Source organism: Cyprinus carpio, chromosome B18, assembly GCF_018340385.1.
Source record: "Cyprinus carpio isolate SPL01 chromosome B18, ASM1834038v1, whole genome shotgun sequence".
Lineage (NCBI taxonomy): Eukaryota > Metazoa > Chordata > Actinopteri > Cypriniformes > Cyprinidae > Cyprinus > Cyprinus carpio.
In genome coordinates, this window is record NC_056614.1 from 20787049 (window position 1) to 20802645 (window position 15597).

General features: G+C 37.2%; 1 protein-coding gene across 5 annotated transcripts in view; it reads left to right on the top strand.

Moving 5' to 3' along the window:
• Positions 1 to 15597, top strand: part of LOC109109215 (homeodomain-interacting protein kinase 2-like) — a 95911-nt gene that overhangs the window by 23227 nt on the left and 57087 nt on the right. For all 5 annotated transcript variants that reach the window (XM_042744314.1, XM_042744313.1, XM_042744315.1 and 2 more), the window contains one exon: positions 2192 to 3332. In XM_042744314.1, the coding sequence (XP_042600248.1) occupies positions 2194 to 3332 (1139 nt within the window). In that variant the 5' untranslated portion in view covers positions 2192 to 2193. The remainder of the gene's footprint in view (positions 1 to 2191; positions 3333 to 15597) is intronic.

The window sequence follows — 15597 nt, forward strand, 5'->3', positions numbered from 1 at the left end:
ATGAAGTGTTCATGTAAAGTTTCCTCTGTATGTTTCCTGTCTTGGGAATTTTGTTGCGTCAAGGAATTCCTCAAACCAAATGAGATTCATTATCTGCTTGTAAGATGAGACCACAAAGGAAAATAAGTAATTATTCTAATAGAGATTTATTTTGTATGGAAAGCATTGAAGGAGATCCATTGTATATTTAACATTCTCGGTGGAGAGGGATAGAGATTATTCTAGAAGGCTCTGGTTGTGCTGTCAAGCTAGAGGATTAGTGAAAAATGTTGCTCTCCCTCATGTCATTCCAAACCTTTTTGCTGTTATTTTTTCCATGGAACGTAGAAGTTTTTACAATGACAGTTTATAGTAGACAGTGTGGTCCCAAAAGGTCAAAAAGCATCATAAAAGGGGTCCATGTAAGTCTTCTGAAGCCATATGAAATATATGTGTGGGCATCAGTTTTAAATTTAAAGAGATGGTTCACCTGAACTGAAAATTCTGTCAGTTTACTCACCCTTGTCCAACACAACATTAGAGGCCATGACACAACTTTAATCATAGCAACTGTTCTTTTGTTGTTGTTCAACACTCCAAAATATCTTCAGAAATAATTATACGTGTTTGAAACAACATGTGAGTAAATGACACAACTTTAATCATAGCAACTGTTCTTTTAGTCTTTTTATTTGCTGAAAATCTATATTTTATTATTGCTCACAAATCTACTTTTATGATACTTTTATGGTGCTTCTTTGTCACTTTTGGAGCTTGAAAGATATATTCACAATGAATGAGCTGCATATCCATTCTTCTTAAAATTTTCTTTTTATTTTCATAAAATACAGGTTTCAAAATGACATTTTCCATTGAACTCATTCCAAACATTATATAACACTTAATATAATAGTACATAAATCACCTCTTATCGCATCCACCCATAAATCTTCATGTCAATCATTCAGGACTGAGAGAGAATGTGAGAACACGTTGAAGGTTTTAAAACACTGAATGTATATTTTTGTGTCCTAGAGATCACAAAGGATCTTACATTTATATTGCATGCAGATTATCATAATTGAGACGTTCTGCCACAACAATGCAATAAAAAGAATCATGCATTACAGTAGCAGTGTCAGTGTGAACTGATATGCATGTGTGGCAAGAAATGCACACTGAAGGAGCCTTTTTTATTTCCTGGTGCGCTAATTCAGGGTACTTTGGAGATTCTGTAAATAGTGCATTACAGCGTGCGCTGCATGTAATCCTCTCAGTACTGTAATCATTATTTTAGCACTACAAACAATGCCATTCATGAGGGCTATTTCTGGACCGTTGTTTGCTTGGAGGAGTGTTGTCTGTGCTGAAACACAGAGAGTTCCCAGAAGCCGAAATCCTGCTCAGTTCTGCTTATGTTGTTTTGTTTTGAGGATCTGATGTTGAGATGTTATTCAGATGTTTCAGGTTCAAGCACTTTTTCTATTTCAAATGCCTCTGGAAAAGTGATGTACATCTCCCTGAGGTAAACGTTGCAATGTGTTGCATGCATGGGCTACATTCTTTTCTTTTAGGAAATTGCAATCATTCCTTGAGACTCACGCAAATGGCCCTAGGTTTGACATGGACTCTGCCTTTTTGGTGGTCCTCACATAGCTCATTGTTTTTACAGAAATCCTGGGGGGCCAGTAAAGAATCAATATTTTCTGTTCATGCATTAATATTGCATTTTGGGCCAGTTCAATTCAGATTTGCACTGTGCGGATAGTAGGAAAGTGGCTTTTCTATTTGAGGAGGTCCCCAAAAGGAGATTTCTGGAACTTCTGGAAACATTTTTCAACAAATTTGTCATTTTGCAACAGGAGCAGTCAACCCATGAACGTTATAATACACATACGAAAAGAACGCATATATTTTTTCTCACCACATGGATACAGTTTATGTAGAAATATTCATAAATATATAGGGTGAAATCAGTCCAGGTGTTGCCCCGAAGCTGACTCTGTCAGCTTTAGTTTCAAGTCTGAACACTGCTGAGCAATCAAAGAGAAAGTGTGCAAGGTATTTGTACAGCGGCTATTTTATAAGTTAGCATCTGGACTCTGACTCTATTAAACTGGCCTGCCATGACCTGTAGGATTTTTATTTAAAGCGTATACTCAAGTTTCAGTCCAAGTTTCACATTCCCTCTCTTGCTCTCGCTCTTCCTCAGGTATGGCCTCGCAAGTGCAAGTCTTCTCCCCTCACACTCTACAGTCAAGTGCCTTCTTTAGCGTGAAGAAATTGAAGGTGGAGCAGAGTTGCAACTGGGATATGACAGGGTACGGCACGCACAGCAAGGTCTACAGTCAGAACAGCAAGCAGAGTGTCTCAGTCGCCCCAGTGGGCATCAACGCCGCCAGTCTCCAGGTCTCCAACTCTTCCCTGTCCTGCGAACAGGCCCTCCTCTTCCCGGCCGGCTCGGGGCACATCGTAGTGGCCTCGGCTAGCAGCACGTCTGGGGTGGCTGGTCAACTGTTAGGCAGCACCGGGAGTAGTGGAAGTGGCAGCGGAGGCCACAACCTGACACGCCGCAGCACCGTCAGTCTGCTGGACACGTACCAGCGATGCGGGCTTAAGCGGAAAAGCGAGGAGCTGGACAACAACAACGGCAGTGGAAGCAGCGTCCACGTGGTCGAGGAGCAGCAACTGCCCGCACCCATGATCCAGAACAACACGCAGAGTGGGGCCACCGTCGCGACTGCGACCGCCTCCACCACGGCGACGTCCAAGAACAGCGGCGCCAACAGCGAGGGTGACTACCAGCTCTTGCAGCACGAGGTGCTTTGCTCCATGACTAACACCTATGAGGTGCTGGAGTTCCTGGGTCGAGGGACGTTCGGGCAGGTGGTGAAGTGCTGGAAACGTGGCACCAGCGAGATTGTGGCCATCAAGATCCTCAAGAACCACCCTTCGTATGCGCGGCAGGGCCAGATCGAGGTGAGCATACTGGCGCGGCTGAGCACGGAGAGCGCGGATGACTACAACTTTGTTCGAGCGTACGAGTGCTTCCAGCACAAGAACCACACGTGCCTGGTCTTCGAGATGTTGGAGCAGAACCTGTACGACTTCCTCAAGCAGAACAAGTTCAGCCCATTGCCGCTTAAGTACATCCGACCCATCCTGCAGCAGGTGGCCACTGCCCTCATGAAGCTCAAGAGCCTCGGACTGATCCATGCTGACTTGAAACCTGAGAACATCATGCTTGTAGACCCAGCCCGCCAACCCTACAGGGTCAAGGTCATCGACTTCGGCTCCGCTAGTCACGTCTCCAAAGCGGTGTGCTCTACCTATCTGCAGTCCAGATACTATAGGTAAGGCGCTAATGTTATCATGCCCTGTGTTGGATTTGCTCCTCTTGTTCAACGTTAGTTTTTCAAGATTCCTGTACTTCCATGGTACTACCTTCTCTTCTTGCAGGTGTGTAGCATAAATACATTTGTGGATTAATTGCTTCCACCATCTTTAAATTGTTCTGTACTTTGACATAGATGACAAAAAATTACTTTATTGGTTTTTAATAAGTCCTTTTGACTTGTTTTACAATAAAGTGTACATGAGAAGCAACAATACATAAGGTATTAAGACTTGTTTTGCATCCTGGATAAGAGTGGATGTTGTCTTATTACACTTTTCATGAGAGAGTTCACCAAAAAAATGAAAATTCTTTCATTAATTACTCACCCTCATGTCGTTCCAAACCTGTAAGACCGTAATTCATCTTTGGAACACAAATTAAGATATTTTTGCTGAAATCCGAGAGCTTTCTGACCCTGCATAGACATCAATGCAACTGATACGTTCAAGACCCAGAAAAGTAGCAATGACATTGTTAAAATAGTCCATGTGACATCAGTGGTTCAACCTTAATTTTATGAAGCTACAAGAATACTTTTTGTGCTGTCTATGCAGGGTCAGAATGCTCTCAGATTTGTGTTCTAAAGATGAGCAAAGGTCTTCTGGGTTTGGAATGACATGGGGGTGAGTAATTAAGACAGAATTTTCATTTTTGGGTGAACTATCCCTTTAACTGGTTTATACTTTAAAAACACCTTTATAAAAAGATTTACTCTTATAATACCTTATGTAGTTTCAATTTCCCACCAATTTTATACTTACCTTTTAAAATCTGATGGCTCCCATGGCCTTATGGGATACCAACCGAGTTTACTTGTAAAAACAAAAAACAAAAAATAATCCTATTCATAGTAAGAATTTTTTGTCTAAACTATAGTTATGATGCTGTTTGCAAACTCTGTAGTAGGGAAGTGCGCATATTCCTTTTTTTTTTTCTTGGTGTTGTGTATGTTAAAAATCCCCAGAACTTCTTCAACACGTGCGTTAAGATGGACTCATAAAATTCAATGGCTTGCTGAGAACCTGCTTCCTTATCTTATTTAATGTGATAAAACACATGGTGAGTTCTGCTTTGAAGATTAAAATAGTATGTTTACTGTGTTTTACAGCATGGTACAGCTTCATTGTGGCAGCACCTGTGTGCTATAATCTATGCAGCTGTTTTTATTTTTTTTCCCCCTTCCAAACTTTCCTCATTTAGAGTTCATAGTACAAAAAGCTATAGATTGTGCTTATAAAAAATAACCTACAGAAATGCTGCATTAAGTTGACTGTAAACAGGGGGTCAGATTCATTTTGGTTCACTTCCCTCCTCCCAACCCGAATCCAGCACACTCATCGCTAGTTACCATCTCCCAAGGGATGAAGATATGGGGTCACCGTCAGTTCCCCGGCAATACTTCCCTGTAATCCACACCAGAGTGCCAGCATTAGAAACAGATGCCTCACTGGAAAGCTGCTTATTTTTTTTTCCAGTCAACTCCTTCATTTACCTATAGCCGTGTTTGGGTTTCACAAGCCAGATTGGGCTGTTTTGTGTAGACTAAGACCTGGTTCACACAGAAGCTTGCTCTGTTGGGTTGCGTTGGGTAGACTGAGGGTGGGTTAGGTTAGGTGTATTACCACACAGCCACCCCAAGAGAAATCAAACACTGGGGAATGAGTCAGTCCAAGTGCTGCCAAATGTGTGACCGGCATCGTCACTAAATGAGGGTAGATAGTAGGGCTGCACGATATATCGAAATTATTGAAATATCGCAATATGCATATCGCAAGGGAATGCGATATCTGAATAATTTTAATAACAGGCTACTTATATCAAAACGTTGCAAAATGTCAAAGTTTTAGTTCGACGCATATAGCAGAGAATTGCTTTACGTTAAAAAACGTACAAAACGCATACACACAGAGAGCAACACGTTTCAGACGGATCACGAACACCGAGCTGATTCGTCTTTCGCGTCTCCTCGTTATGCTTGAACAGACACATACACACAGAATTATGTCAATAGTACCCGTCTCGATGATCATTCATGTAAAGTTAGTTGGTTATGTTTTAAATGAATGTAAACAGCTGAAAAATAAATCAGATGTGTATCAATATACTGGATCCGTGCTGTCGGTTTTAAAGGGACAGCAGCCTATAGATACGTGCTGCTGAATATCTCACTAATGTAAATCAAACAACAAAACAGCTATAACAAAGATTAATCTAAATTTAATTCATACAGTGAACACAATGCAGTGTTATTTTACACTTAATCATTAAATTTCTGTACCTGAATACTACCGTTTATTTTATTTATCTTTGTAAATTGTGTATTACTTTTTTCTTTCTTTTTTTTTACTGACTGTTCACTTGCCTTTAATCATGTTTGAACAATCTAAGACTATAGTTCTTGCTGTGGTATATGAATAAGTATTTAAAGTGTATGGAAAGCAAAGTTAGAATGATATAAAATTTGTGTTATTTATTTTTATTTTTTTGTTTGTATGTTTACACTGATGTCAAAATTACATTTTCTGATTTGTGACATTACTTTTTATGTAATGCTAAAACACTGCGAGTCACTTTCAGAAGTTATAATGATTCTTTCTTTTCCAAGAAAGAATGTGAAACAAATTGGTTATATAATTTTCATTTTTAAATATTTTAAAATATAATTGAAATTGATTTTACACACTTTAAGCAATATCGTATCGCATATCGAATATCGCATTTTTTAACAAAGTTTCGCATATCACATTTTCTTCAATATCGCACAGCCCTACATGGGCTATCGTTTGAGTTTTGCAAATGCTTTAAGGCTTGAGTTGAAACTATAGCCACTTGGTCATGTTTGGGAAATTGCTGAAGTGAATGGAAACTATCAACAAGTGTGTCGGCTGCTTGGATTTTTTATCCAAGTTGTGCTGATGCAATCGGTTTTTATGTAGGAAAAGATCAAAATAGACTGAAAACTGCATGCTTTTGGCTCAAGGTCACTGTAAATGAGTATTTAATTAATGTCCTGTCCCAGTTTGGTGGAGAAGATTTGCAGCAGGATCTGCATAAATGTTTTTGCAAACTCTTAAACGCACACTGATTGTCTTTAGATCCATCTGTTTAAGGAAAAGCAAATATATTTCATCTGCCGATCTGCAGTAATTGAGTGTGTGTCAGTTTTTTGTCATTGAATTAAGATTGAGGTGATGAGTTAAGTGCAAAGAGTGGTACAGGAGCTGCTATTACTCTAAGTTTTGTGTCCTTTTTCTTGTGGGAGTCCACATAGAAGAAGATCCCCTAATTTCCTCCCAGCTGGAACGAAGAGGGGGAAAAAGCTGACAATGAACAGAGTCACATCAGCCATCAGCCTTGTACATCTGGAGCGAGAGAGAGCAAGAGAGAGAGAATAAGACATAACAAGCACTATTACTATGCATATTTAATGTTAGGGATTTGTTCAAATCCTTAAACCTATAATTTGGTGCATAACGCATGCAGCACCATTTTATTTAATATGATTGATATGATATGATTTTTAAATGATTACACACTGCAAACAATCCTAGTAGTTATGCCTTATTTGTCTTTTAAAATTAAAAATAAATTAATAAAAATATTAAAAAAAGCACATACTAGGACTTGTTTTAGAGAATGTATTTCATCTATTCGCACTGACAGATGTTTTACAATAAGACAAAATACAGTATTAATGCAGTCTGTGAAAACAAGTCTTAATATCTTCTGCAGTGTTGCTTCTCAAGTACATTTATTTTATTTTGAGGGTAATTATATATTTTACTGGAATAGCAAGTTTAAAAAAAGACTAATTAAAAACTCATTAAGAAGTAATTTTTTGCATAACATGCAGAAAAAAATTCAAATTTACATTGAAGGAGGGGTTAAGCCTCGTCTAGAGACATCTAGTTGTGCAACTAAACAATGTGCAACTGCAAAGCAATGAACCAAACCACCCTAGAACCTGCATAGCAATGCCCTAACGGTTTAGTATCAAAGTGGTGATTTTTATATCGGAAAGCACCGTTTAAGAAAGCATAAAAATCTTGTTTTAATGATGCATTTAGTTCATGGATTGCAGATCTGTTGTAGGTGATCTATATATATATTATTGCATGATCGATGTTTTGCATTTCTGTACTGAAAGCAACAAGATACCTCAATCAGATATCAGCCTACTGTTACCGCCTGGCCCTTACCTCATTTTTCAGTAACAGGACACACACACACACTCAGAAATGTAGCCAGCAGCACCCCACCTGTACAGGCCTCCCACAGAGTTCTGTAGCCCTGGGAGAGGATCACACTGTTATTGGAACACTCTGACTGTTTAATACAGGCTTCTGTTGAAACGAGGGGCTTCTGTCTCTCATAGGAGAAAATCTTATTATGGGAAATGAAGAGAAAGATTGTGGTTTTCTGGAAGGATCATGAGCAGACACTTCTCTAAATGGCTGATGCTAGCGAATCTGCATTTTGACAAGAATGCAACGTTGATCTCCTTTCCCACATCATTGTATCATTGTGTGTATACTGTCAAAAATACTCCCTGCTGGGTTAAAGGTGGAGTGTGTGTATATGCATTTTTCTGCATGTAAATGCTCTCTTCTATTACTGTTTATACTCTTAGACTAATAAGTATATACTATAGAATATAAATAAACCATGTTAAGTTTTATTACATGTGTAAATACTGGCTTAGCGATGTCTGATTCATGAACAAATTGTTCTTTAGAGCTGGATCTTTGTATTGGAGTGACCCAGCGAATCATTGAACCAAGAACCTTTTTGAACCGGTTAAACCATTTCCTAAAAATGGTCTGGACTGGTCTAGACTTATTTAACCAGTGACTGACTTACTGATCTGAGAAGTAATTATTAAAAAAATTAAAATATATTTAATAACTGTAATATATTTAAAAATATTTCTTATAAGATTTCCTAATATATAAAAAAAAAAGTTTTATATATTTAAATATTCAGTTTGCATTTTAATTTTAGTGTAAGCTTTAGTAATTTTGTCATTTTTATTTAACTTAAATATATTAAAACTATTTTCTGTTTTATTTTTAGTAAATTAAGTATTTTAGCTTAATCTTATTTTAAGATAGTTGCCAGGGCAAGGTTTTTAAATTATTTTTTTCTTTTCTTTTCTTTTCTTTTTCTTTTTTTTCTTTTCTTTTCTTTTTCTTTTCTTTTCTTTTTCTTTTCTTTTCTTTTCTTTTCTTTTTCTTTTCTTTTCTTTTATTTTATTATATTTTATTTTATTTTCATATTTAATTTTATTGTATTTTTCTTAATTTAAATTACCAAGAACAATTTTAATAGTTTTAATAATAACACTAGTTCTAAATACAGCTGTTAATTTCAAAATAATTCATCTGTGGAAATTAAATGCACCTTTTTTTTAATACTTTTGACCCATGGTGGCGTGATCGGCGTGAAAGGCTCATTTCTAGAGGGAAAGTACAGTAATCACTCCTGCGTCTCTCAGTCTGTCTGGAATTATTACATCTGGACTGCTGATGAGAACAGCTGAATAGAGAAAAGATTAAAACCAGCTTGTTCTACCATTAAACCTCATGAAAAACTTGAGAATTAAGGCTAACCCTTGCACCAAGGTTACCAAACGTTTCTGTCGAAGGCAGGGGCTTTCAGCAGAACTGTTATATAAAGACATGCTCGCTCATGCATCTTCCATTCTGTTCCCCACAGTTATTTGTTTTGGCAGTGCTTTTAAATCTGAGGGACTATTACCCGCGACCTTCGATAGGACAGGATGCACAAAATGTTCCCTTTGCATATTTTTAACTAAAGCCCCCATCTGCCCTCCCCTCCTCCCATCTTTGCTTCCTAAAAGGCTCCTCTTAAGATGCCATCAGCTGTAAAAGTGATTGTGGAAGGCAGGGAGGACTCTCAGCAGGAAATTTCCAGTCTCAGCAGCTTGCCTATGGCTTTGGTGTCATTCTCCTACTGCAAACGCCCCTTGAAAGCTTCCACAAACGGATGTCAGCACTGGCAACGCAGCCCCTATCAGCTGTTCTTCATATCTTTATTGCCGCTGCTTAACACAAACCCACAGTCTGTCGCTTTTGCTGGTATTTGATCCAGTGTAGTGTATTGGATTTAAGAGCTCGTATTATATAGATGTAGTGACTTTTCATGGGAGTTTATAGATAGATTTTTCACAACAAGTAAACGAAGCAATCCTAATTAAGGTAAACATTAGAAAGGCAATTAAATGCATACACATGCTAGTCATGGAAAAAGCAGTCAAACTATGTGACTCACGCATTGCATGTGTGGATTAGACATTTACAGCCTTATTAAAGTAGTAAACAGCAGTTTTACGCAGCTTAAGCATGATCTTTCAGTCTGTTCTATGTCTTATTAAAGTCAATGTGAATTGCTGTTTGCAATGTATTTTACCTGAAAAAGTAGTGTATTTCTAAGTGAACTGGAATGTTTAAGAAAGAACATGTAGGGAAGGACTTTGATTTTATCGATTGTGAATTAATTGGATTGTGAAAAGTGGGTGTTACTTACCAGAATGCGAATGCTATTTGTTTTTATTCAGTTTTAGTAATTTTAGTACTTAAACCCTTAAGTACTTATATAACTTATCTTTTAAAAAAAATGTTTTTAGTTTTACCTAAAATTACCTATATTTTATTTTAGCTTTATTTCTATTAGCAAAAAAAAAAAAAAAAAATTTTAATAGTTTTGTTTAACAGTTTAACACTAGTCCTAAAGAAACTTTGAAACTCCTCATTGAAACGCATTGTTCAAAAGAACCCATTTCTGGAAATGAGGCTTTGCGCTGCATGCTTTTTCAACACTGTTTTGTGACTCATGGCTCATCATTTAATGTTATGAATAATTGGATTGCGAAAAGACGGCGTTACTTAACAGAATGCGAATTTGCTTACAATGTGTAAATACTGTAGCTATTTGGCTACTGGTTTAAATCAACATGAAATGAAACGACAAAAATGTGAACAATGTTGTGAACAATTTTGTTGATCTTGTAATGTTTATTAAAATGTTGTTTTTTCTTTTCCATTTCACTTGTACGTACATCACAATGCGGAAGAAAATCTGACGGTACTTCCGTTTCGTTACAACTTCTTTTCAAGATTACGAAGGCACACGTAATTTGTTTTTGGAGTAATGATGAATCATTGAATTAGAACATGTTTTTAGACTGTAAATAAGGTAAATTCTGATTTCACATTGACATATATTTGCATATAGACATCATTCCATTGGGCTGAGATTGTTCCTAATACTCTGTTTATTCAGGTTACGTCAACTTAACACCCCTCACCCTAGTTGCAGTGTGGGCTAGCTAATGATGTAACAGGTAAATCAGGCTAGCTTACAGAGGATCAGATAAAGCAGATTACCGTCCTGTCCCAGTTGGGCCTTGTACTCCTTTTATCTTAAATGAAATAGGGATGTATATCACGAACAGAATGTTCTCATTTAAGTATGAGATTTATGTAAAATCGCAGGCGTCAGCTGAGTGTTACATGGCTGCGGTTGGAACGAGGAGAGCAGATGCGTAGCATATGCTGTCATATGTGCAGCCCGTCTCTCGTTCTCGTTCTCTACCTCCATCCACAACATCCTGCCCAACCCCTAGCTGTCGTCAGTTCTCAGCACTTTGAAGACCCTGCTGGGTTCGGCAGTGTGAGTCATAGCGGGTAGAGGTCACCAAGGAAGAGATAGCATTGCCACTCAGTGTGTCAGTCAATACTCTCCAGACGTCAGAGGCTCAGAACCTTAATATAGGAGGGCTCGAGGGGAAGAGAGCATGCTTTGCACATTTTTCTTCGATAGGCAGAAATTTTGCCCAAAGATGCACAGGATCCGAAGCTCATGACCATGCTTTCTTTTAGAACATCCAATGCGCAAAAGGCCCGAGCTCGTAACCTTGAGGGATCTCATCCAAGAATCTATTTTTTTGGGCACATCGATCATAACAGCACAGCTTGAATGTGCTATAATGCAGGAATCAGCTGGTATGCCTTTTACTGTCAGTTCTTAAAGCGCTGCATTGTGCAAAATGCAATGTGACCTCTTCTCTAGCTGTAACGCCAAAGATTTACCCTCGAGACGTAGCGTTTGGTGTCCTTCACTGGGCCAGATTCACAAAACAGTTACATTTTTACATATTTAAGTTATTTTAAGAAAAAAAATGAAATAACATCTTAAAGTAAGGATATCCTCACATTTGTCTTAAATATAAGGTCATTTAATTAATTTATTGGTTTATTTCAAATATTAGGCATTACAACCCTAGCGACAGTATGTATAATGCATAATAACACAAAATACAGTATGTATAATTAATATTTTACATTAGTAATCTAGCATTCTTGTACACTACTGTTCAATTTTGTATGCTTGCTTTGAAAATAAAATGAAAATATATAAGTAAATTATTATTAAAATGTAAAATACTGTTAATAAATAAATGTTTCCTATGTTATATATATTCTATTTATTTCTATTTCTTTCTAAATTCTATTCCATTACATATATACATATAAAATGCCATTCCTTTCTTGGTAAAGCTGACTTTTCAACAGCTATTACTCCACTCTTCAGTATCACATGATCCTTCAGAAATCATTCTGATATGCTAATTTGGATTGATTTCTTAACATTTCTTATAATTTTCAGTCTAGAAAACAGTTGTGCTGCTTAATATTTTTGTGGAAACCTTGATACTTTTTAAAGGTAATTTAATAAAATAAAAGTTAAAAAGAACAGCATATTATTGAAACGGAAATTTGTTTTACCACTATGAATGTCTTTACTGTCTCTTTTGATTAATTTAATGCATCCTTGCTGAATAAAAATATGAATCTAGTAACTTAGTAACCACTTAGCAACCACTCAGAACATTCCATCATCATGGCGGTGACTTTAGCAGGGACCCCTCACAGAACCAACAAAAAAGAAGACAAACCTGTATTATCAATCTGTTCATCTAAAGAACATCACGGGAACATGATTCCTTTCTGCCACAAAACAATATGCCTCAGTGTGAGTACTCAGAACCTGCCTATCTTGTGTTTATAAATGAACTACCGTTCCAGGACATTTGCGGTGGCTCCGTGGCAGGCATTAAGAAGCGCTTTAATGAATGAGGTTGCCACTAGTTACTGTTCTCTCAAGCGTACGTAAGGCATCTTTTTATTCCGACGCCACTGAGCAGTGGGATTCGCTTACACAGAGCCTTGAATATGAGTTAGGCTGGCCTGTAGCAATCAAACTAGAGCTGTTTACCCATAATGCAACAAAAACAGGCAACAGACATCACTGGGGTCTTTGATATGCTTTCCACAAGAGAATAAGGGTTTGTTTGTACTGCTCAGATAGAAGCTAATATAATAACTCTGAGGAGGTACAATACTTCTTTGACAAATGTCAACCGTGATATTTTCTTTGTTATTAAGATTACATTTTCCATGGTTTTTCTTTTCTTTTTTTCTTTTTTTTCAACCGATGGTCATCGAGGTGCATTTTCTTCTGTCTTTGGACCTCTTAAGAATTACTTTTATGAGACGTTCAACCTTTTGTGAAGATGAGTGACAGAAACGTAATAACCAGGCGCTCGTTTCATTTGCCTGTGGGCTACCCGCTTCATAGCGTCTTACTTTCTTCTCAGCGGAGCAAGAGACGAGTAGCTAATTAACTCCTGCTACTTGAGCATCTTAACACCTAGCCAAGTGCTCAGAGTCATTTTAGCCAGCGACAAAAACCCTTCTATATCATTTTTGACAGATATTGACACCTTTAGTCCATTTTAAGAGCTATTTTGTGGTCATTTTTACCAGTGTAACTATAATTTTAATGTTTTGTTGTTTTCAGATGCTAAATTAGCATTGTGGCTAGTAGGATAGAAGCCTGTTGAAAAATCCAGCATATGCTGGTTAGGTATGTTTTGAAGCATGACCAGCTAAGAACCAGCTTAAACCAGCTCATGACCAGCAGCCATGCTTCAAAACATACCTAACCAGCATATGCTGGTTTTTTCAGCAGGGAAGGAAAATCTGCTTTTCAGTTCTCTCAAAGTGTATGATCTTTTTATTAAACATTGATGAAGGTACACATATTGTGGGGCGAAAAAAAATCAAAAAGAAATGTGTTTTGTTAAAAAAAATTATATAAATATATAATGTGGCAAGGGAGGCCTTCACACTCTAGTTAAAAAGAAAAAGCCTCCAGTATTGATACAAATACTTTAGTAATATGACTTGTGTTATATCTTGTACTATTTGTTCAAAACAATCACTTTAAAAAACATTTTACTATATTTGATAACATCATTTAGTTTTACTTTATTCAATAAATACACTGCCATTGAAATATAGTCGGTTTAAAAATACAAATTTTTAAATAAAAAAGTAAATAAATAAATAAAACATTGTGAAAGCTGCTTACACTGATTGATGGAAATCCCATAATATTTTAATTTTACAGCAGTAATATTAAGTACTGAAAAAGTAAATTTCAATTAAATTAAATACTATTATGTACTAATATATATATGCAACATGCTCCAATAATCTTTGTTTTATTTTTAGCTTAGAAAAATCTTTTTTATATGATTAATACAATATTTTTTTAAATATGATGGTTTATTTATAAATATAATGGTTATCCCTAAGGTTGACACCCAACTTAAAAAATAGTATGAACCATTTGAATCTTGAATGTCGTGTCAACAAATGAAAAAGTCAGTAGCTATTTATTGTCACACAATTTATTGTACCTGTAACCCCAACAGAAGGGCGCTTTTTTACCCCAAGTACCATACTTTTCCATATTCTTCCATTATTTAATTACCTTTAACAAAACTGAAAATCATTAACAAGGTGTTTGTCTCAAAATATATTTGATCAGCCACATTGCACATTAAAACATGGATGTTTAAAAAAGTGCTGAAACTAAGATCAAATGCTCTTTTTAGCTTGATGTACCCATTTGCAAGCTGTGATCTTCCCTGCCCATTTTTATGCCTTTTGCAAAGGTGTTTCCATCCGCTGTCACTTTAGAGACTTTTAGCAGCACACTGTACTGTATGTAGCCTTCCACTCTGTTATTACTCCGTGTTGAGTACAGCATGGTTTGGTGACATCTGTGTTCTTCCCAGGCTAAATAAACCATATTCCTTTGCAAGTGTGGAGTTTGCACTCACAGACATAAACCTTTCCATTTTCTGGTCTCTCACACAAATGTAGTATTTAAAGATCCTGAACTCCATGTTCCTTCCTGGTTTATGTGAAATGTAGTCGAGTGGATCAGTGCACATGGTTAAGCATTCCAGTACTCTACTATGTTAATGACATAATGATGGTATTGCTTTATATTATCAGCTGAAATTGCATGTTTCCTGTGCTTGGGTTGCCACAGAAACAAGTAAAGTTTGGAGGGTCAGTGTCCAGCTTTGCTGTGGTGAGGTTTTGGCCGGGGCCAGACATGGCTGGTTTATGGGCATTATGGGTTTTGTGAACAACATAAGTGGCCATACTCCTCCTCTCTGCTCTTTTCCAGCCCCGTCACAGCAAATGTCTGGCTTTCAGGCAGCCATGCAATTTCCCATGAACTGCACTGAACGAAACAGATGCATTTGTTTTCTCAATTGGAAGAATTTGCTAATATGCGTACGAGGGTAAATAGTTTGGCTAATTTACGCCAGGCCGGACCCAGCTTGTCCTGCCAGCTGAGGCCTTTTTTAAGCCTGCTGCAGTGCCCTGCTGTCTCTTTTTCTCTGTTTTATACTGTTCTGTTTCATTCCATTCAGTTCTTTCACATTGTGTTCTGCGTGGTTTGCTATAATCAATGCGGTTATTCACTGGTCTATCCCGTTCTACTCTCTTCTCACTACATTTCTCACCATTCATCACTGACAGAGCTGTTGTTCAGTTGTATGTTATCAAACAATGTTCTATCTATATATTCCCTGCATTAGTTTTCATAAGTTGCAGTGCATGGGGTGCATTGTTAATCTCAGCAATTAAATTATTGACAAATGCTTGGTGACAAAGAGCCATTCGATTTCATTGATGATAAGGAGATGAGATGAAAACTTAAAGGGATAGTTCAACCAAAAATGACAATTCCTACATTAATTACTCACCCTCATGTTGTTCTAAACCCTTAAGACCAATTAAGATGATATCTGAGAGCTTTCTGACCCTGCATTT